This window comes from Hyperolius riggenbachi, chromosome 5, assembly GCF_040937935.1.
Source record: "Hyperolius riggenbachi isolate aHypRig1 chromosome 5, aHypRig1.pri, whole genome shotgun sequence".
NCBI classification, from domain to species: Eukaryota; Metazoa; Chordata; class Amphibia; order Anura; family Hyperoliidae; genus Hyperolius; species Hyperolius riggenbachi.
In genome coordinates, this window is record NC_090650.1 from 148510697 (window position 1) to 148533640 (window position 22944).

A 22944-nucleotide genomic window follows, 5' to 3' on the forward strand; every position below is an offset into this window, starting at 1 on the left:
TCCGGCGGAGGATCGCTCCGCCCATGCCCCTACAAGGACCGCCGCCATTTGTCAATACGGCGGTCCTTGCAGGGTCCACTTCCCGGCCGCCAATTGTCAATACGGCGGTCGGGAAGTGGTTAAAGGACTTAGAGGCCAAAATGAAGAAAATTACACTATCTTTTTATTAGCAGAATCCACGGAGGACATCCTGCACGTCCCCTGCTCCGTTCCGCCGTCAATGCAGGTCTTTCCGTTCCCCAGGTAAGGATTAGTCTGCTTAAATCCTTACACTAAGCGTGTTTCTTTACTGCAGACTGATGAAATGCATGGGCAGTAAGCATACATTGATCCAGTATGTCCCCAGACACAGTGTCATACTAGGCCAGTGTTCTCAATGACAGCTCTCTGCAAAGGGAAAGGATAAGTCAGGGGCATTTGCAAAAAACCTGACAGCTTGTTTATTTCCCACTAGAGGTACCACTCTGGGTTTAACTTCAGTATAGGAACAGTCTACAGTATTGTAATGGTCCAGGCCCTAATACCACATACCAGTTTTACCCACACCCTGCCCACAACATACAGAACGGTCTCCATATACTACCCACAAAGCACACATGAACAAGTTTGTAATCACAGACAAATAGGCTGGTGTAAGTTGTGAACAAGAAAAAAATGCTACAAGGCAAAATATTCAAACTACAATGGATATAAAAGGCAGGTAAATTACTAGAAGCCATATTAACATCCTTTTTCAAGCCATAATAATCTAATGCTCAAGTGCTTTAAAGTTTATACGGAACAATTAGCATCAGTTGCTGCCAAAAATGCCTACATTAAACCTACATACACTTGATACATTTTCAATTCCAAAAGAAGATCATGTATGATTGTCAGTTTAAAATCTAGAGCAAAGTGCAGGTCCCACGACATAACCGACAAGGGGCTTGATTGAGCCGCAGTACTAGACTAGCGCGACCAATGCTATTGTAATGCACTACTAACCAAGTTAGTAATGCGGTCACACTAGTCAAGTACCGTGGGTTGCTCTAATATAGTAACAGTACACAGTGCCATTAGTAAGGGTAATATTGCCCTGCAAGGTCTGTGCATCAACCCCATGGTCCCAGATTGGCCGAGTTGGATCGGAAATATAAAAGTGATAAAAATTCCAAATATGGTACAGCCATATATTAAAACTGCATGAATTTGGTCCTCTATCTATACAGTGCCTGAAGTACGTTTCACAGCCTACAAGCCACTTAATCAGAGGTCACTTTTCTCCACTATAGCAACATACAATACTGCATTAGACACCACAACAAAACATATATACAATATCTATAGTTACCATTTAGCTATGCATATTGTATATAGGTTTTCCTGTAGGGTCGTAGAGTATTGCATGGTGCTACAAGGGAGAAAAGCAGCTTTGCCAATGCCATATATCTTACCATGGTGGGGGCAGAGGGATACACAGCACACAGTGGAGCAGCACGGAGTGGAAAGGGTGAGCGGGCAGAACAATCAGTGGCTGCTCTGACATCACTAAGGTTCTGCCATGCTGAATCTTAAAGGGAACCCGAGGTGAGAGGGATATGTAGGCTGCCATATTAATTTCCTTATAAACAACGCAAGTTGCCAGACAGCCCTGTTGATCTTGAGGCATAAGCAGTGTAGGAGTCAAAACCCTGAAACAGGCATCTGGCTAATGCAGTAAAACCTGAGTCAGCTGAGTTAGAGTACCTGATCTGCTGCATGCTTGTTCAGTGTCTATGGCTAAATGTATTAGAGACACAGGATCAGCAGGGCTGCCAGGCAACTGGTATTGTTTAAAAGATAACATCTATATCTCTCTCAGTTAAGGTCCCCTTTAAAGTGGACCTGAACTATTGCAAAGGACAGAAGAGAGAAATGCAGCCTGTATGTATATAGAGAGTTTAGACTTGTGATTAGACACATGAGGGGGAATTAAACAGGCTAATCACTCCCCTGGGTCACATAACTGCCACAGCAGAAATGTCAGATAAGCTCATGTGAAAGCACAGGCTGTTAATTTGTTTGCTTCCAGGAAAGCAGGAAGTAGAAAAAGAAAAATTTTAGGATTTGTATCAGCTGTAACAAAGTTTTTTTTGTTTAAAAGCCATTATGCTGCTGAGCATCTTTTAGAGCAGAGGACGTTCTGAGTTCAGGTGCACTTTAAAAAGTTAATCTGTATGGCAGTCTCCATATCCCTCTCACCTCGGGTTCCCTTTAAAGAGACCCTGAGCAGATGATAAAAACTGAATTTACACTTACCTGGGGATTCCTCCAGCCCACGAGGTCCCCTGAAGGCCTCCTGGCTCCTTCCCTGGTACCAGCCTGAAGTAGTCAGATTTGTTTCCCGCTTCGGTGAATTGCGTCATTACGCTGGCCAGCTATGTGTCATCACGCTGGCCGGTGAGAAGATGCGTAGCCGGCCGGTGTAATGGCACAATCCACAGAAGCGGGAAGCAGACCTGAAAACTTCAGGCCAAAGTCATCCTGTAACCGGAGCCGGGTCCAGGGAAGGAGCCAGGAGGCCTCTGGGGGACCTTGCGGCCTATGATGGGCTGGAGGAAGCCCCAGGCAAGTAAATTCAGTTTTGTTTTTTATCACCTGCTCAGGGTACTTTAAGGCAATGTCGGTCTTTCTGCTTTACACACACACTAGATGCTTGCCAGGGTTTAATCTAGCATGTGTAAGTAGCTTTACATATGACAAGATTCAATTGCATGTGAGCAAGCTGAACTGAAGAGAATGCTTCAATACCATAGATTCATTTGAATATATTTCAGCTACTACAACATTTTAATAAACTTGCTGATAGCCATGTTAATAGTGTACCATCTGGTGTAAAAGAGGAAGGGCAGCTGTCAGGTGGTGAATTCACCGCCTGCCAGTTGCCCTCCTGCACCGGCCGGGTGCTTATTAGCACTCGGTACTGGCCCCATAGTCACATCTGGGCACAGCCGTAGCAGTGGTCAGATGTGAGATGTTGCGGCCCTCTGCCGCCAGGTAACGCCACCGCTTGACACACGTGGCGTTACCACAACTGCATTTAAATTGCACAGAATTGCACTGGTGGGTGGAAGACGTGACCCTGAACTGCTCGGCAAGCATGCAGTTCAGTCATCCATCTGTAAGAGGCCTTACTTACAGGTTGACTCCTATATTTACCACTTCTCACCAGTCAGAGTAATAACAGATTTAGCAGTAAGAAGGGAACAAGTAAAGCTATAATCATTACCAAAGATGACATATCATTATCCTCATGTGCAAGTAGCTCAAAGCACCCAAATTACTAGTCTACTGTATCTAGTCAGCCACATAAGTATGTTTTGTATCATTTAAGCATATCAAGTTGCAAAATAATCAGGTGATGCATTCCTAAAGAGGCAATCCATCGTGGCAACATCATGCAAGAGCTTAGCCTCCTACAGACTCGTCTACACATCACTTGGCTGCCAGCTTATATTTCAGGCCATTAAAGCAAACCTGAAGTGAAAATAAACCTACGGGATGATAAAATTGTTCTAATTTACCATTAGTAAAACGCATACAGAGTCAATTTTACATTTTTACTTTAAGGTAATCTGAATAGAGAGGTGTAAGGTGGCTGCCATTTAAATTTCCTTTTAAACAATACCAGGTGCCTGGTCTCATTGGCGTTCGCAGTATTTCAATCACACGCCTGAAACAAGCATGCAGCTAATCCAGTTAAGACTTCAGTCAGTAACACCTGATCCACATGCTTGTTCAGGGTCTACGGCTCAGAAACGTATGGTCAAGTGATAAGCAGGACAGCCACGCCTCATGCATTGTTTAAAATGAAATATTTTTTTGTGTTAATGATTTTTATTGAATTTTAAACAGTTGACAAACATATGAAGCATAAACATACATCTTAATAGTTGAATATAACAATTCGAAAAGTTGACATCTAAGGTTCCAGCTTTCTCATATCTTTATACAGAGCATATATATGTATGGTCCGAGGACCTACTAAACCTTAAATGAGCTTGGAGAGTACACATCTCGAGTATGAAACAGATGAACTTAGCTAAGAGTATAAAATGAAATATTTTAAGGCTGGGTTCTAAAGGTGCCCATACATCAGGCGACTTGGCGGCTGATCAACCATCCAATTTTATTATTATAATCGAATTGGATGAAAATCTGTGCTACCAGGTGCATGCCTGAGTGACAAAGTGACCAGTTTCAGGACGGGACAATTTCGGGACTGTCTGCGGTCTCCGCCCCACGCGGTTTCCTGACGTCACACGCATGCCCTTACTAGGAAACCACGTGGGGCGCGTGTATGCGGAAGAGGAATCTCGGAAGCCTGAGGGGGACAAGCGGAGGCAGCAGAGAAGTAATGTATACACTTTGGCACTGGGGGGGGGGGGGACATTAGGGGGCACAGCAGCGAGGTGGCACACAGGGCCAATTCCGGTCAACAACAACAGAGCTTTCCAGCACAAAAACCTTATTAAACCTAAACCCTCAGAGTTATAGCCATTTCGGCTCAATTCACTAAGCATAACCACATTTGGTAACGTGGAATTTTATCAATCATCTTGCAAAATGCAAATTCTCTAAACTTATTACTGCACTAAAATGTCTGACTAGTGAAGTGAATGCCTCAACACGTTAGTAAATGTCATTTCACAAATTAAAGTGAACCTGAACTGAGTAAAATTTAAAATAAAAATGATGTACCTGCAAATGAATATTACATACTTAACTTGCCGTCAGAAGATCACCATTTTCTTCTTAGGCCTCATCCACACTTATTGCGCTTCTGTCTGCTTTTTATTCGCACAAAGTTACAGATTGATACGCGTTGCTAAAAAGCAGACAGACGTGCACTAGTGTGAATGAGGCCTCAAATTCTTCAAGTTCAGACAAGATTTTGTCAGAAGTGAATAGCAGTTGCAGTCAGGTTTATATCTGTTGCTGTCAGTTATAACTGCAAGCATAACTGATGAGCAAGGTAATGGCCATGTTTCCCTATGGCTCAAGTGGGCGGTATTATAGTTGAACAGTGTGCTGACCAGGAAGCCATTATGGGGTAATAGCCATTTTCAAAATGGAATTCCATTGATCACAGTGGACAAACAGTATGCAGCAGACGAGAAATACTGATGAGTAGACTACACTGGAGGCAAGTATAACGTGTGTGTGTCTATTTTGACTTCTAATTCAAGGTTTGCTTTAAAGAAAACCTGAACTGAAAATTAAGAGTCAAAATAAGCATACACAAGTCATACTTACCTTCCATGTTGTCTACTCCTCAGTGTCTTTCTCCTGTCCCGCGCCCTGTTTGTTAACTGTGATCAAGGGAATTCTCTGTCCTCCATTTTGAAAATGGCCATTACCCCATAACAGCTTTCTGGTCAGCACACAGTTAAACTGTAACATCGCCCAATTCAGCCTTAGGGAAACATGGACATTACCTGGTACATCAGTTTTCCTCTCAGCTATAACTGACAGCAAGTGATATATTTCTAATCTGACAAAATATTGTCAGAACTGGAAGGGATTATTGTCAGAAGAAAATGGTGAGCTTCTGAGAGGAACTGAAGGCAAGGTAACTATGTAATGTTCATTTGAAGTTACCTCATGTGTTTAATTTTTACTCAGTACAGGTTCTCTTTAAAGCATTCAGTAAATCAAGTAAAAGTGTTTGGTATTTATCTCCAGCTCTGACCAGTCAGCAACTTACAATCTCCATGCAGTGAAGTTGACAGATGCAGCAGACAACCATTAGGGAGAGCAACACAACACCTAGGTTTCTCAACCCATTTTGTCCGACACACTGGCTGGTGGGACTTCAGAACTACTGAGCAGGAAATGGAGCATATATATGTACACAGAAGCGCTCCCTCTGGATATATATTGGTACACAGAAGTGCTCCCTAGTTAGCTTACATATCTAAAAGGGATGCCAGGTATGCACAGGACAGACAAAGCAAAGGCTTATGCAGACACTTATGGGAAGACTCAGCTTCCTGCCTGACCTGCTCCACAGCTAGTGACTTACCAAGCAAGGCCTAGTGAATTTAACCATGTTTTTTGTTTTCCGCTACATTACCAAACTTCTAGCACATGCAAGGAAATCTTAATTAATTTGGGGAAAAACAAAAACGTGTGGGTAAAAATACTGAATGCAGACTGCCCTTAATGAATAGAAGCCTTTGGCTTCCATTACCTTTTCAGGAAATGGACTAAATTAGACAAGCTCATTAACATAGGCATCTCCTTTTGAACACTATTTGTACTGAAATATAGGGACGAGCTTCCAAATTCTACACAATTCCAATTCCCGATTGGAAACTGGCGTGCAAGAATCGTAACTCCGCAGAGTACCAAGACTTATTTTTCGCCCAGTCACAAGATTTGGAATCATTAGGCCAGAGTTCATAGTGTACCCAGTTTGCCAATCAGAAACGTGGATTACGCATAACGCTGTACATTCAGCAGAAAAAGAAAATTCAGCGAAATACAACAATTTTTTTTAGTAGAATAAGAACCATATTTTTCACCGTATAAGATGTTTCCCGGAATATAAGACGCACCCAGGTTTAGAGGACAAAAACCAGGGGAGGAAAAAAAAAAAAAATTATATACGCACTAAACCTGGTGCATCCATATTCCAGGAGCCCAAGTATTATCCCCAAATGGTATCGTCCTGTGTCCCCCATGTCTACTCATGTGTCGTCCTGTGTGCCCTACATTTCCCATACGTCCCCTTTTGTGTGCCCCGTTTCCCCCCATGTCTCAGTGTCTCCTCCCCCCCTGCTATAACCCTCTATTCTCCTGCCCCCCTCCGTGTGCGCAGCGTCCCCTCCTGTGCTCCAACCGCGTGCTTCTGCCATCCCCCTTGTATCTCCTGCCCCCCCCCCCCCCCATCCTACGTGTCTGCAGCGGCTTACCCAATACATGCCACCGGCGAGGACTAGAGACACCCGGCTTCTCCATACGCTTCCTCTTGTGCGCAGCTTGTACTGATCACATCATCAGTAGCCGCGTAGTAGAGGAAGCGTACGTAGAAACCAGATGTCCGCAGCTCTCGCGTCGGCATGTATTGGGTAAGCTGCTGCAGACACAGAGAGGGCGGGGATACAAGGGGGATAGCGGAGGCTTGCGGTGGGAGCTGAGGCACCCGGGGGATTGGGAACAGGAGGAAACGCTGCACAGAGGGGGATAGAGGAGGAATGGAGGGGGGGGGGGGGTGGAGACAAGCAGGGAATCCCCGACGTGGCAGCGGATTACAGTTCATTATCGGCAGGTGTTTGGAAGTCGGGGAATCCCTGCCTTTGCTGTATCAGACGCAGGGACACTTTTTCCTCATTTTTTGGGGAGAAAAAGTGCGTCTTTTGCGGCAGGTGTAACCCAATTTAAACATTAGCACCAGGCCCCGGCTGAGGGGAATCCACCAGACACTGACACAGATGAAATTATCAAAGATTTATTTGTGACCTAACAGTGGTCACTGTCAGCTTTAATCAACCCGTAACACTTCAACACAATACACCTCCCATGCACCTCACAGGTCAAAATACACAATCCCCAAGTCTTCACAACCGTGTGAACCGGTAAATGCTGCGTAATAAAAAGGTCAAGTTACCTACAAATTATATAAGACCTACAAAGGTCTTCTGGTACAATAATCAATCACTTTACAGCATGTTTACATCACAGTACCACTGTTGGGGCGTGGGCTGGGGAAAGGGGGATGGTCTACTGAGCAATTTCAGTTCCTAAACAGTTCTCAGTCCCATGCAACTAAGTCCAAGCTATATTGCTCAGCAAAGCCTTGGGGGAACTTGTGACAGTTCTTAAAAATGGTACTGTATACTTGCACAGTTCATTGGTTAATCCCAAAAAGATGTCCACCTTGCTCAAAGATCTCTTAGACTCTTTACCCTCAATATCTCCCCATAAACACTTTACACACCTGTCTGGATAGGGCCTCCCAAAATAAACAAAAAATATAAATCAAATAATCAAAAGGAAAAGAGGTTAGGAAAAGTAAAAAATATAAAGTGACCAATGCACCCAGCTATGCCTCCCAAATCCACCTCCCACAATATAACTCTTAGTGTACTTTGACTTTTAGGTTGAATAAGCTCTAATTTAGAGTTGATGCAAAACTTGTACTCCAAAACTTAAATCTGTATCTCGGTCAGATGACAGTTCACTTCTTACTGTAGCACACTTTAGGATCACAAGACGCAATGAAACTCCTCCTCTTCTACTTTTCTTTTAAAGAGAACCCGAGGTGGGATTTAATTATGTTAGTGGGGCACAGAGGCTGGTTGTGTACACTATCACCAGCCTCTGTTGCCCCATGGTGTGCCTCCAGGACCCCCCTGCGCGGCGCTATCACCTCCGCAGTGCTAGCGACACACAGCGTGTCGCCAGCACAATGTTTACCTATGCCGTGCCTGTTAGCGCCGCTCCCCCGCCTCCTCTCTATCAGCGCTACCCGCCCGCGTCCCTTCCCTCCCGCTGATTGGAGGGAAGGGACGCGGGCGGGTAGCGCCGATACAGAGGAGGCGGGGGAGCGGCGCTGACTGACACCGCATAGGTAAACATTGTGCTGGCGACACGCTGTGTGTCGCTAGCACTGCGGAGGGTATAGCGGCGCGCAGGGGGGTCCTGGAGGCACACCATGGGGCAACAGAGGCTAGTGATAGTGTGCACAACCAGCCTCTGTGCCCCACTAACATAATTAAATCCCACCTCGAGTTCTCTTTAACACTGAAAGATTCTCTTTTACTCTCACGGCCTTAATTTCTGGTTTCATTAGGACTGTGTACTTAATATGCATAAATCACACTTTGGTTCACTTCTTGTATCAAACTCTCAGTAACACTTCAGAACATATCACAGAAGAATACTTGAACTAACTCTTGACTTGAAACGGACTTGACAGGAACAATGTCTCTATAACAGGACTTTATGCAAAAGGGGGGCTGTATCAGCCTTGCGGGGTACTTTATGGAGGCGGTTAATGTCTTAGTGACAGCAAGGCCTTTACTCAATACACCTTATATAAGCGGCAGAAGATTTCTTCACTTTAGTTGGGCAGCTCTATCTTGCATCAACAACTGTATTATAAACACAAGATCTCTGTATCTTTAAGCTTTTGCACACAGTCTCTAGTAACAGTACTTGGAACAGAACTGGCCTCTCCAGGTTCTGGGTTGCTATATTTCTATCTCAGGAAGCCTCCGCTGGACACTGGCTACTAACTGAACACACACTGTAATTGAAGTTGGCTCTCAGGCCTTAAGGTGCGTACACACATGCGACTATAGTAGTTTGTATTGATCGTTCCCCGATCTTTACCAACGACGATCGTTACAAAAAACGAACCACCGACTATTAAGGCAAACGACGAACGAGCCAAATCGCTACAAAAGAAAGTTCTGTCTCGGCGGATTTTAACCAACGACGATCGTTTGCAAAAGTAGTACATCGTTGGAAACGATCGTTCGTACTAGGCTTGACATGCGCATTTCACTATTTCTCCATGGAACTTCTCATTTTTATGCGCAGGCGCAATAGTTGCTTTCTGTGATGTAACGTTCGTTCTAACGATCAGATCGTTACACACATTTTAAAACTACCTTTACTTAGGTCGTTCTTTCATCAATTAAAAGTTCGTTCGTCGTTCTTAACGAACGATCGTTGTCGCATGTGTGTACGTAGCATAATACTCATCTGGCTGCCAGGGTCCTATCTGTCCTGACTAGCTCGGATGGACTCTTTGCAAGCTGCCTCTGGTCTCCGGTTACTGTCTGGCCGGGTTGCCTTTGCCTTACTTGCTCCACTGTAGTCTCTGCGTGGCCGTCGGGTACTCTCAGTCTCCTGGGTGACTGTGGCGGCCTTTCCTTGGTCGTGGCCTCCATGTGCCGTTTTGGTTCCATCAGCTAACATCTAAGGCGAAATTTAGCCTTAGATGCTAAAGTTACCTCACACATAGAAATACATTGGCAAAACTTGTGTGACCCTCTCACACAGGAAATACGGTACTATGTGTACCAATGTTGGTCTCATGAGCTTGATGCACAAAGCAATGGTAAGTTTGCCATGTGCAGGCGGCACAAGGCAATTTACTGGTACCAACGCCAGGAAAGCAGCCTACCTTACCCATTACAAGCAAGTTTCTGGAACTAATTATGCTCGCAAACCAAAGTTCCATTGTAGTTTGAAACGTGATGGATAGATGTGGTACAGACGAAAATCAGCATAAAAAACAAAAAACTAAATTACAACGACAAACGATAGATATCACATATTTTGGCTGATTCAACTGGTGGATCAATTCTGACAATTATTGAACAGATATCATGCAGTGAAGAGGTGTATAATTCAAAACAACATTTGATCATACAAGTTCCAGTGTGAATGGTTACTTCTGTACGCAGCATTCGAATGACAATCCGAAGCATTGTCCTGCACATCACGAGTTTGATGATGATAAAAAAAAAAAAAAAAAAACACCTTTAGCTTCTTTACCAAAATGCTTTTTATAACGGAGACAAATGCATGTGGTGTGCAAGGAAACACTCTACGTACAGATTGAGTAGATGAGTGAAACTCTCCCCAATAGGGAAACCGGCACCATCGAAAAAAAAGTAATGAAGCTAACTGCATTTGAAACAAGTTACATTTTTCCTTTATAGATCTAAACTATCCCACACTAAACTGCAATGCATCACAAATGGATGTAGATTTTATTGAGAAATTCATTACACATTAGTAATTACAATATCAGCAAGGCTAGTAAAGACAGCATGAAATAAATCTGCTTTCCTGAGGTATTGCCACCACTGTGTAATATTTACCACCTTCATTTAGTTTGCAATAAAGTGAACTGTAATAAAGCTGTGGAATGTGCTCATCTGTTATGCCGGCAAGAATTGAAATCCGCCGTATGTTAGCCATTTGTGAAGCCAAGACTATCCAACGAGATTCAATTCAAACGCATACTTTGCATTAACTCTACATGTGAACAGTTTGGCATACATTTCAATGATGTGTTAAAGCATTTAAATAGTTTGTAATACATATATCCAGGGGGTATGACACACACCCCCCTTACTGCTCTTGGATGTCAAGACATTAGCCTGTTCAGACTAAATGATAACAGAGTATGTACTGTACCCTGTAACTTCAGTGACAGATTGCACTGCCTAATGAGGAAATCATTTGAGAGGATTCGTTTTTCACCCATGTGAGAGATTCAGATAAATGGTTTAAACCATAATTTTACAGTAATCACAAAATTGTACATTAATGCTCGTCTGAGTTTACCTTAAAGGACAACTATCAAAGTTTACTAAAATTCTAAATGCCACTTGTACTTCCAGTGGTTACTAGCAAATAGCAATACAAAGCCCCCCCCCCCCCCATCTTTACATGTTTTGCATGAAGAAAATGACATTTACAGAGAATCCAGCACACAGAAACAATCTTCACTGGTTCTAATACTGAGTACAATGTGTTCAGAATGATAGAAATCAGAAATATAGCTTCAAATGTGTGTAAATAATCATCAGCTGCAGCTCTGTGTTCTCCGGTGTGTCTCTCTGCCATGCAGTCTAAGGTAAACAGTTTACAGCCAGGTTACAGTTCAGACCCCCCCCCCCCCCCCCCAAGATGCCAACACAAAATTGTAACAGTTGGTAAACAAGGCTTTTCTTTTCACACAGGCTGTGCTAGAGACTTCTGAAAAGCTTTCTAGTGTTGCTAGCTAAAAGCTCTATAGGCATGTTTAAAACATTTTATATAATATTTGGTTTCCTTTTAAGTAATATACTCTATAAAGAAAGACCATGTAGGTGTTCAAATATGCACTCCCCGCAGAGGAGTTGTGGATCTACTGAGAATGTGAGACAACTCCTCTACGTTCAGTTTGTACATTGAAATAAAGGGAAGAGGAGGGATTATAGATAAAAAGAACCCCCAGCATGTAACTGAATGGCCAATCAGTCCCTTGCTGTCCTCCTCCACTATCTGTATCTTCTGCTATGAGTCCTGGTAATTCAGCCAGTGAGCGCAGTCCGGCTATGTGCCACTTGTGTAGTACGCTCCCGGCGGCGGAGTGTGTGCATGCGCACTACACCCGACTGGCTTAAGTACCTGGACCCATAGCAGAAGATCCAGGTGGCGGAGGAGGACTGCGAGGGACTGAATGAAGGAAGCCCCAGGTAGGTAGATTGTACATGAAGAATGTGTAATAGAGGAAGAATCGCCTTATTCTCCTGCAGAGTACCTGCACATCACTCTTACATGTACCCAGTGTTACATTGCCTAGGGCCTGATAGATGGTCTTTGTTCCTGTCTGTACCTTTTACAAGTACTCTTACCAAGGACTAATTTTAGTCTATGACTAAAGGGGAATAAATATGGAAGTCTACATATCCTCACTTCAGTTGTCTTTTAAAATTCCCAAGCATTGGCAGTTAAGAGATTAATTTCATGTTACATACTTTAAATCAACACGATTGTAATATGCAAATTAGAGTCGTCAGAGAGTCGGTGGAATCCTAAACTGAGGAGTCAGAGTCGCTGGATTTTTGTACCGACTCCACAGCCCTGCAATCAAAAGATTATATACAAATTAGAGGTGTCCGAGGAATCATAAACCGGAGGAGTGGGATGATTTTTGCACTGACTCCACAGCCCTGCTTATAGCAGTCTTGTTTAGGTGGGCACTTGACCAGGTATTTTACAAGAGATGTGTTGGACATTAGCTAATCAAGGAGCACAAGCTGAAACTGAGAAGATTGCAGTCAATAGCATAGTCCTATGCAGGCTGTGGACAATGTCAGTCCTGTTGATTATTTTACAAGACCCAACATAAGTTAAATAAGGGCCTTTTTCCATGAGCAGTTGATAGGCAGTGAAAATAACTGTTGAACTTTCTCAACTGCTTGCTGCTGCCTGGTAGCAGTTGCTCACTGAGTGCACAGATCAGCCGCCTGTGGAACAGGGTCCTAGAAAGTGAATAAGCAGAGAAGCTCTGCAGAGGAGTGTCTACACAGACCTTGGGCAAAATTTGTGTATGGAATGAGGCATTTGGCAAAGCGTTAGTGTAGCGTCACCTATAAGGGTGTACTCACATGAGCGTTTCAATTCTTATAAAGTGAATCGGAACCAGTTTTTAAATTTAAAAAAAAGAGTCAGATACTCATCTAAGGAGAGGGAGGCTCTGGGTGCCATAGAGCTTTCACTCTCCTGTCCAGGTCCTCGCTGTTGCGCTGGCTCCCCCGTAGTGGTATTCGACCGTTTCGGTCAAATACCGCTGTTCCCCCGCCGAAGGGAGGCTTCGGAAATGCTTCGGGAGCACTCGGGCCGCTGTACACTGCGCACGCGCGAGCGCCCTCGAGTGTGCGCCGCCTATCTTCGGGAGGACTCAGCTCCCGAAGACTTTCGAAATCCCCGCGGTCGGCGGATGTGAACGGGGAAGCCAGCGCAGCACCGAGAGAGGAGAGGGAAGGCGCATTAGGACCGAGCCTTCCCTCTCCTTAGGTGAGTATCTGACTTTTTTTTATTTTTTTTTATTTAAAGGGGCGCTATGGTGAAAAATTTAAAAAAAATTAAAATATATGTGCAAACAAACAAGTATGTTTTTTCCAGAGTAAAATGAGCCATAAATTACTTTTCTCCTATGTTGCTGTCATTTTAAGTAGGTAGTAGAAATGAGACAGAAGTGACAGGTTTTGGACTAGCCCATCTCTTCATAGGGGATTCCCAGCAAAGCTTTTATTCTTTGTAAGGGCTGGTTCAGACGGACGTCTGCGTAGCGTCGCGTCTGGGGGCGTTGCGGCGGCTGAGCGGTCAGGCTTTCAGTAGCCTTCGGTCGCGTCGTGATGCGGTTGCGTTTTTTTTTTCCCGTAGGGGAACATTAGCCGTCGCGGTTGGCCGCTCCCTGGAAGCTACATGTTGCTTCCAGGGGCAGCCTGAACGCTCGCGAAAATCGGGACCCGAACGCCGCGTTCGGGTAAAAGCGCGCAAAAGCTTGGTGTAAACGCTCTCATTCACTTGAATGGGAGCGTTTACCGCGACGGTCCGAACGCTTGCGGTAAACGCTCCGCAAGCGTCCGTCTGAACCAGCCCTAACGATAGTCCCTAAAAAGGATTTAAACAATGATGCTGGCCAGCTTCCCTGCTCGCTACACAGTGTTTTGGCTGTTGGACAGAGCAGCTGCCATTCACTAAGAATCCCCTGTGAAGAGATGAACTAGTCCAAAACCTGTCGCTTCTGTCAGATTTCTACTGCCTACTGTAAGTGACAGCAACATAGGAGAAAAGTAATTTATGGCTCATTTTACTCTGGAAAAAAAATGTACTTCTTATTTGTATGTTTGCACATATTTTAAATTTAGAATTTTTTGCCATAGTGCTCCTTTAAATATGGGGTCACATTAGCTTTAAAGGGAACCAGAAGCCCCAGAAAGAAGATTTTATACATACCTGGGGCTTCCTCCAGCCCCATACGCACGGATCGCTCCCACGTCGCCCTCCTCCGCTTCCTGTATCCGGCGGTACCGGATCCCGCAGTTTCGGCCAGTCGGCGGCAGCACGCGGACAATTGTCCGCATCACAGGGCCTCTCGGCATACCCGTACACGTGCAGCTGCATACTGCGCAGCCGCATGCGTAAGGGTATGGAGGGAGCCCCTTCTCATGCGGACATTTGGCCGCATCCGCCGGAAGTGACGGGACCCGGTACCGGCGATCCAGGAAGCGGAGTATGGCGGCGTGGGAGCGATGCAGGCTTATGGGGCTGGAAGAAGCCCCAGGTATGTATAAAATCTTTTTTTCTTTTTAGGATTCCGGCATCTCTGGTTCCCTTTAAAGTCAAAAATTTGAAAGGCAATTTTACTCATTTTCATGCAAATTTGAATAAGTGTGAACCCTGCCTAATGTTTGTACTGTATGATGCAGCATGTGTACTCAATACCATTTGTGTAAACATGCAAGAAAATGTTGTAGGCCTCTTACACAGTAAGACGTTGCGTTTGATGCGACGTTAAGGTGCGCATAATGTGCCCCTAACTCAACGCATTTAAAGATTATAACTTGGACATTATTTAGCCCTCGTTTGGTGCGCCGTTTTCGCACAGTGATAGAACAAAAACGGCACATGCTTTTAAAAAAGAAAACATTACTGAGCATGTGCAAACAGTCTAACGCAGCTAAAACGTGTATAACGCATAGCATGCAGCACTTTCATTTAACGTGCAGCGCTAGACACCAATGCAACTTCTGCACTGTGAACAGCCCATTGATTTTTCATTGCTGTAAGTTACATGTTGTTGTAACGTGCGACTTTAACATCGCACTGTGAAAGAGCCCGTAATGTACTCAGTTTTGGTTCAGTATCAGAAGTGCATACCGTATATACTCGCATATAAGCCGACCCGCATATAAGCCGACCCCCCAACTTTTCCCTGAAAAACCAGGGGAAAATGATTGACCCCCATATAAGCCGGGGGTAGGAAATGCTGGCCGCCTTATTCCCCGAGTGTCCCAGTATAGCTAGTAAAGTGTCCAGTATGGGTAGGTAGTGCCCCAGTATAGCTAGTATAGTGCCCAGTATAGCTAGTATAGTGCTCAGTATAGCTAGTATAGTGCTCAGTATAGCTAGTAAAGTGCCCCAGTTTAGCTAGTATAGTGCCCAGTACAGCTAGTATAGTGCTCAGTATAGCTAGTAAAGTGCCCCAGTTTAGCTAGTATAGTGCTCAGTATAGCTAGTATAGTGCCCAGTATAGCTAGTATAGTGCCCAGTATAGCTAGTATAGTGCCCAGTATAGCTAGTATAGTGCCCAGTATAGCTAGTATAGTGCCCCAGTTTAGCTAGTATAGTGCCCCAGTTTAGCTAGTATAGTGCCCCAGTTTAGCTAGTATAGTGCCCCAGTTTAGCTAGTATAGTGCCCCAGTTTAGCTAGTATAGTGCTCAGTATAGCTAGTATAGTGCTCAGTATAGCTAGTAAAGTGCCCCAGTATAGCTAGTATAGTGCTCAGTATAGCTAGTATAGTGCCCAGTATAGCTAGTATAGTGCCCCAGTTTAGCTAGTATAGTGCCCCAGTTTAGCTAGTATAGTGCCCCAGTTTAGCTAGTATAGTGCCCCAGTTTAGCTAGTATAGTGCTCAGTATAGCTAGTAAAGTGCCCCAGTTTAGCTAGTATAGTGCCCCAGTTTAGCTAGTATAGTGCCCCAGTTTAGCTAGTATAGTGCCCCAGTTTAGCTAGTATAGTGCCCCAGTTTAGCTAGTATAGTGCCCCAGTTTAGCTAGTATAGTGCCCCAGTTTAGCTAGTATAGTGCCCCAGTTTAGCTAGTATAGTGCCCCAGTTTAGCTAGTATAGTGCCCCAGTTTAGCTAGTATAGTGCCCCAGTTTAGCTAGTATAGTGCCCCAGTTTAGCTAGTATAGTGCCCCAGTTTAGCTAGTATAGTGCCCCAGTTTAGCTAGTATAGTGCCCCAGTTTAGCTAGTATAGTGCCCCAGTTTAGCTAGTATAGTGCCCCAGTTTAGCTAGTATAGTGCTCAGTATAGCTAGTATAGTGCCCCAGTTTAGCTAGTATAGTGCTCAGTATAGCTAGTATAGTGCCCCAGTTTAGCTAGTATAGTGCCCCAGTTTAGCGCTCAGTATAGCTAGTATAGCGCCCCAGTTTAGCTAGTATAGCGCTCAGTAAAGCTAGTTAAGTGCCCCAGTTTAGCCAGTACAGTCCCCGCTCCCCATGGCCGCCGCCGCTATTACCTGGCTGCATCTTCTATTTCAGTCTCCGTTCTTGTAAACATTCAGAGCAGCGCGCCCGGCGCTGCTACTGTGACGAGCGGCGAGCCAGGAAAGAGCGGTTCCCATAGTAACAGGACGCTCTTTCCTGCCTCGTCACAGTAGCAGCGCCGGGCGCGCTGCTCTGAATGTTTACAAGCACGGAGACTGAAATAGAAGATGCGGACAGGTAATAGCAGCGGCGGCGGCCATGGGGGGAGCGGGGGACCCGCGGACCAGCGGAGGGGGGACCCGCGGACCACCATGACTCGCATACAAGCCGAACCCCCAACTTTTGGCCCCCTTTTTGGGGGTCAAAAATTCGGCTTGTATGCGAGTATATACGGTAATTCTCTTTGTTATATCACTTTTTCTGACAAATTTAAACCTTGCACAACCATATTCTAGGACAACAGCTAAAAACTTTTTTTTTTTTTTTTTTTTGCAAAATGTCATCTTAGAAGACAATAACACTAGCAACACTAAACGCTCAGCTCACGGTTAATGAAAGGGGAGCATAGCAGTAAGGCTAGGGTCACAGTGGGCATTGTGCTCCCTGTAAAAGAAGGAACACAACAGAACAAGAAAGTCACACCCTACGTCATCCAAGCGTTGCATGCATTCAATCAAAGGTATGCTTCGCTGTCACTTTACACGCATGTTTTGTGGTAATGCACTGCATGGGATGCCGTTAAATCACGCTGGCCATACTTTGAACATAGGAGAGAACAGAGGCACCAAAAGGATAAAAGGGGTTTTAAATGAGCTTAAAAGCCAAAAATTTGGTAATTAGAGGAGGCAGTGGTGGACTTACCTCCTCCAAGCAGACACAACACGACTGTACAGTCTATTTATTAACGAACTCCAGATAAAACAAAGCACCGCGTTTCACGGGTCAGTGCCCGCTTCCTCAGGCAATAGAAAAAGGAGTTACAGCTGCAAATGACAGATCAGAGGGTATATTGTTTCTGCTATGATACAGCCTACATTTAAAGCTTCGATCAATGAGTGACAAACGTGCAACATAATATGGTATATTGGCAGTAAAGGTACAGTATTTCGTATTATAGAATTGTTATGTTGGTGGGTTGGGGTACCCACCAACATAACAATTCTATAATACGAAATACTGTACCTTTACTGCCAATATACCATATTATGTTGCACGTTTGTCACTCATTGATCGAAGCTTTAAATGTATAGTTCAAGTGCGGAGGTGGCACACCTTACCCAAAATGCGGGTGCTATTGCCTGTGGATACTGAGCCCCAGCATCCAAGAATTTAACAGCAAGGTAAAGAAGTCCAGGTCAGCACACCTTTTCAAAATGAAGATTTTTCTCAATTTATTGAGAACTCCAGATAAAACAAAGCAACGCGTTTCACGGGTCAGTGCCCGCTTCCTCAGGCAATAGAAAAAGGAGTTACAGCTGCAAATGACAGATCAGAGGGTATATTGTTTCTGCTATGATACAGCCTACATTTAAAGCTTCGATCAATGAGTGACAAACGTGCAACATAATATGGTATATTGGCAGTAAAGGTACAGTATTTCGTATTATAGAATTGTTATGTTGGTGGGTTGGGGTACCCACCAACATAACAATTCTATAATACGAAATACTGTACCTTTACTGCCAATATACCATATTATGTTGCACGTTTGTCACTCATTGATCGAAGCTTTAAATGTATAGTTCAAGTGCGGAGGTGGCACACCTTACCCAAAATGCGGGTGCTATTGCCTGTGGATACTGAGCCCCAGCATCCAAGAATTTAACAGCAAGGTAAAGAAGTCCAGGTCAGCACACCTTTTCAAAATGAAGATTTTTCTCAATTTATTGAGAACTCCAGATAAAACAAAGCAACGCGTTTCACGGGTCAGTGCCCGCTTCCTCAGGCAATAGAAAAAGGAGTTACAGCTGCAAATGACAGAGATCAGTTTGCACTATCTGAAGAAGGGGACCCGCCGTGGCCCCAAAACAATTGTCAGTTTTCACGTGCTTATGAAGCAATAAATTGAGAAAAATCTTCATTTTGAAAAGGTGTGCTGACCTGGACTTCTTTACCTTGAAGCTTTAAATGTAGGATGTATCATAGCAGAAACAATATACCCTCTGATCTCTGTCATTTGCAGCTGTAACTCCTTTTTCTATTGCCTGAGGAAGCGGGCACTGACCCGTGAAACGCGTTGCTTTGTTTTATCTGGAGTTCGTTAATAAATAGACTGTACAGTCGTGTTGTGTCTGCTTGGAGGAGGCAAGTCCACCACTGCCTCCTCTAATTACCAAATTTTTGGCTTTTAAGCTCATTTAAAACCCCTTTTATCCTTTTGGCGCCTCTGTTCTCTCCTATATAATATTGTATCCACCCTGGGTGGAGGTTTGCGACCCTTTTCTACTATCTACAGAGAGAGACTTCTTATTCCTGAGTGGGGTCAGGATAATCTCCCCACCTGCCTTTACAGTGGTTGCCTATTGGTGACCCATGCTTGTGAGTATAACAACTAATACTCTGTCATTATCCCCTTTGTCAATACATACTACACTATTGGGGCTCTTGGTGTTCCTCTGTTTATATACTTTGAACATAGATGGTGCATTGCAGTGTGGGAAGTTGCATTACAATGCGGTTATTGTGCTGCAATGCCCCACTGTGAATGTAGCCTCACACAACTAACCTAATTTTTCTAGTTTTACAGAATGCATTGCAAAAGAAAAACAAATCTGCAATTTTTGATTTACAACAATCAAAATTACTGACTAGTTATCTCAGCAGTCAGGAAATTATACCAGCCCTCACATGCAATTTAGAAAATTTGGAATACTTAAGTCACAGATGGACATTACCAAGAACAATTACAGTACATAACATGCAGACAGCAGTATTAAAAAGATTAGCATTTTGAGGTTGTAAACTGATCACAACATCCAGAACTGGCACAGCCGTCAAAACAGCAAATGATCAGACAGTTAATGCAAGTGTTTATCAGGAAAGAAGCTGGATTGTAATCTGAGCAGATTAGCAGTCATTTCCTGTACTGAACACAGAATTGCAAGCATTTTGCATTGCAAATGTCTCATCACCACCACTTCAGTTTCTCAGAGAAATGGGGAACTTTAATATTAGTCACACAGGAAACCAAAGAAGTGGAAATATTTGAGCTATGCCAGCTTCATAAAAAAACATTTTACGGAACTTTAGTCGTGTCAGAATAAAAAACTTTGCTCTGTATTAAGTTATTGGCATATACTGTAAATCAAGCCACAGCACAACTTGAGAACACACAGGTTAAATTGCAAGTCAAACACTACAGACAAAAGGTGCACAGCCAAATGAAATTAGCAGATAACGTCACTTTGCACTGTGCCATTACAGCAGCTTGTTCAGCTGGTTTCTGAATGATAGTTCCGTTCTTGGCAGAGCTGAACACGTCAGATGGTTTGTTTTTGAAATTACGAATCAAAGCAGCTCTGGACTTAAAGCCCTGCTCTGTCCAACAATCCATCTGGATACAAGTATGCAGACACAAATGGCATTCAGAATACCACTATGGCACCATGTGACAAAGCATACAACTCATTTTACAATTGACTACAAGAATAATCGATAGGACACAATTTGATTGTTTAAGACGACATTTGAATATGCTCCCTCCAGGTCATTTTTTGCCACGTTTACAGTGGGGTGTTGCATTGTGTTCACTGTATGACAGGAACACAACTGAATGAAAGAGTCATAAGCATGTTATTGCCCCATTGCATAGTCAATGAAAAGTATGCTTCACCGTACCAGTCAATGCACATGTTTAGCAGTAAAACTCATGCAGTGTGTTACCATACCGCAACCTGTTTTATTGCAACGCTCTTGCAGCATTGTGAGGTGGTACATTGCGGTAAGCCACATTACAAAGCAGCCATTATGCCTAGGACCCATTAGCAGTGCTTTTCAGAGGGCTTGGGATTTAAAAAGCTCTTACTAATGTACTCCTATGTGTGTGATGCCACTTGAGGGATGTGATTTTTTTTTTTTTAAACTACCATAGCAAAAGCTTTACAAATCACAAGCATTTAGAAAAGCACTGCCAGTGGTCTCAGGCCTTACACTACATCACAACACTCAGGGCCAGTTTCCACTGTCGCGAATTCGCATGAGTTTGCCGCATGCAAATTCGCATAGCCAATACAAGTGGATGGGACTGTTTCCACTTGTCAGGATTTCGGAGCGTTTTCGTCCTCGGTAAAAATTCGCATGGCAGAGCCATCAGAATTTGCATACCGCTATGCGGGTTTATGCGAATTTTCATGCGAATTCACATGAAATCAATGGAAAAGCACACAGGCACTGCCATGGTTAAATTCACGTACAGCATCATTCATGCAAATTTGCATGAAAATTCGCATACACACATGCGAAATTCACATCCGCATGCAAATTTTTACCACGGCGATTCGCACCACACAAGTGGATTCACCACTGGGCAATCTAAACACACCTGCCTGTTCAAAAATATCTCTCTCTCTCTCTCTCTCTCAACAACTCCCCCCCCCCCTCGCATAAAACAAAACCACTGTGGCAGTTTGATTCTGTCCATAAATCTGACTGCCATGTTACATCCATATGAGCTTTATTTCTTGGAACTCTGACGTGTACTTTTATTGGATGCTCTTAAATAGTTTTTTTCATTGTAATAACACAGGGAACAAGGAAGCCTCACCTGCCTAGCTCATGGCCAGGAGCAATCGTGTACCGTGATGTAAATGGCTGGCTCTGGATAGGGATAGTAGGCTCCCCGAGAAGGCCTGGCCTTTCATGACCTCTCTTCTCTTGCTGCTGTCGTCTTACAGTCCGGGGTGTGCTACAACAGTTATCCATTATCCCATAACTTTCCTCCGGTATCATCCTGATAGCTGCTAAATAAACCTGAGCAAAAAAAATAAATATAAAAGTACTATAAGGATTCATGTTTCATCAAACCAAGAGCCTACAGTAAATACATTTCCAAAATATTCAACTACATTGCCATGTGTAGAGATGCTTAAAATTCATCATGTATTTTTCAACTCCATGGTTACCATAATTAACAGAACCTCACACAGGGTTAATGCAATTGACAAGCCTAATGATTAGATAGTTTGTACCCGACAGCTTTATCTGTTACCAAGCTGTGAAGTAACTATTCACCAGAATTGTAGATCGTATTATCCCCACACAAAATTTTAGTTCAACTCCCCCTAATTCTGGTACTTGCAGGAGATTTAAAAAAAATAGAATTTGTCATCACATGCCATGTACTGAAAGGTAGTGCCAGTGTACCTCCATTCGCATTTTTTTAAAAACAAAATTCCTAATTTCTCTGCTTGTGATCGCTTTGAACCGTGGTTTAACTACTACCTGGCTGGCAGCAAGTCAACGCCTATCGCTACACTGAACGCTCCGGTAATGTAACCATCATAGAACACATCACAGACTACAACAGGGGAACTAAACGCAGTGCTCAGCAAAGCGGTAACAATGTAACATTCTCTCAACTACAAGCCCTCATTGTACCGACCGGGGAATGGGATACACAGATACATACCACGTCCAGCACAGGAGCCTGGAGCCGCCGCACACACTCTCCCAACGGCTAGCTGCAGGGATTCGCTATAGCAAAACGCAGCACACAGCAAAGCCGAACTATTAAAACGACACGCCCACAATGCACTCAAGGCCCTGCCTACTGGCGGAGATGTCGTCTGCGCAAACGTAAGGAGGCGTGGTTTTACTCGTCAGTCAAATGCTGATAGAGTGACGTTAGCTTCTGCAAATTCTGGCTGTTGAGTCCGCTTTCGGGGGATTGCTGACCTAGTTTATTGGTCCTCTGCTGGGCGTGTTCGTCAAGATGCGAGCTCGGTGCAGTGCATTAGAGGCTAGGGAGCGACTGTACCATTTTTCATAATAGGAATGAGTATAACGCTTTTTTTTAGTTTAGAATTAGGTAAAGAACTCTAACTGTCAGGTTTTGTCCACATCTAAATCGCTGACAGCAGCAAATTTTGATTTTTTTTTGAGCATTTTTCCCTCCTCCCAGCGCTCCACTGCACAATACGATTTTGTGCAAAGCAATTTTGTAAGGCCCCATTCACACTTAGAAGCGCAAACCGCCGA

General features: G+C 43.9%; 1 protein-coding gene across 1 annotated transcript in view; it reads right to left on the reverse strand.

Annotated features, from left to right (window-relative positions):
- The window catches only part of STK17A (serine/threonine kinase 17a), a 113187-nt gene extending 90707 nt beyond the window's left edge, over positions 1-22480 (reverse strand). Inside the window, exons 1-2 of the mRNA XM_068236362.1 lie at positions 22376-22480; positions 21512-21717 (exon numbers count right to left, since the gene is read on the reverse strand). Of these exons, the coding sequence (XP_068092463.1) occupies positions 21512-21696 (185 nt within the window). The 5' untranslated portion in view covers positions 21697-21717; positions 22376-22480. The remainder of the gene's footprint in view (positions 1-21511; positions 21718-22375) is intronic.
- Between the last annotated feature and the right edge of the window lie 464 nt (positions 22481-22944).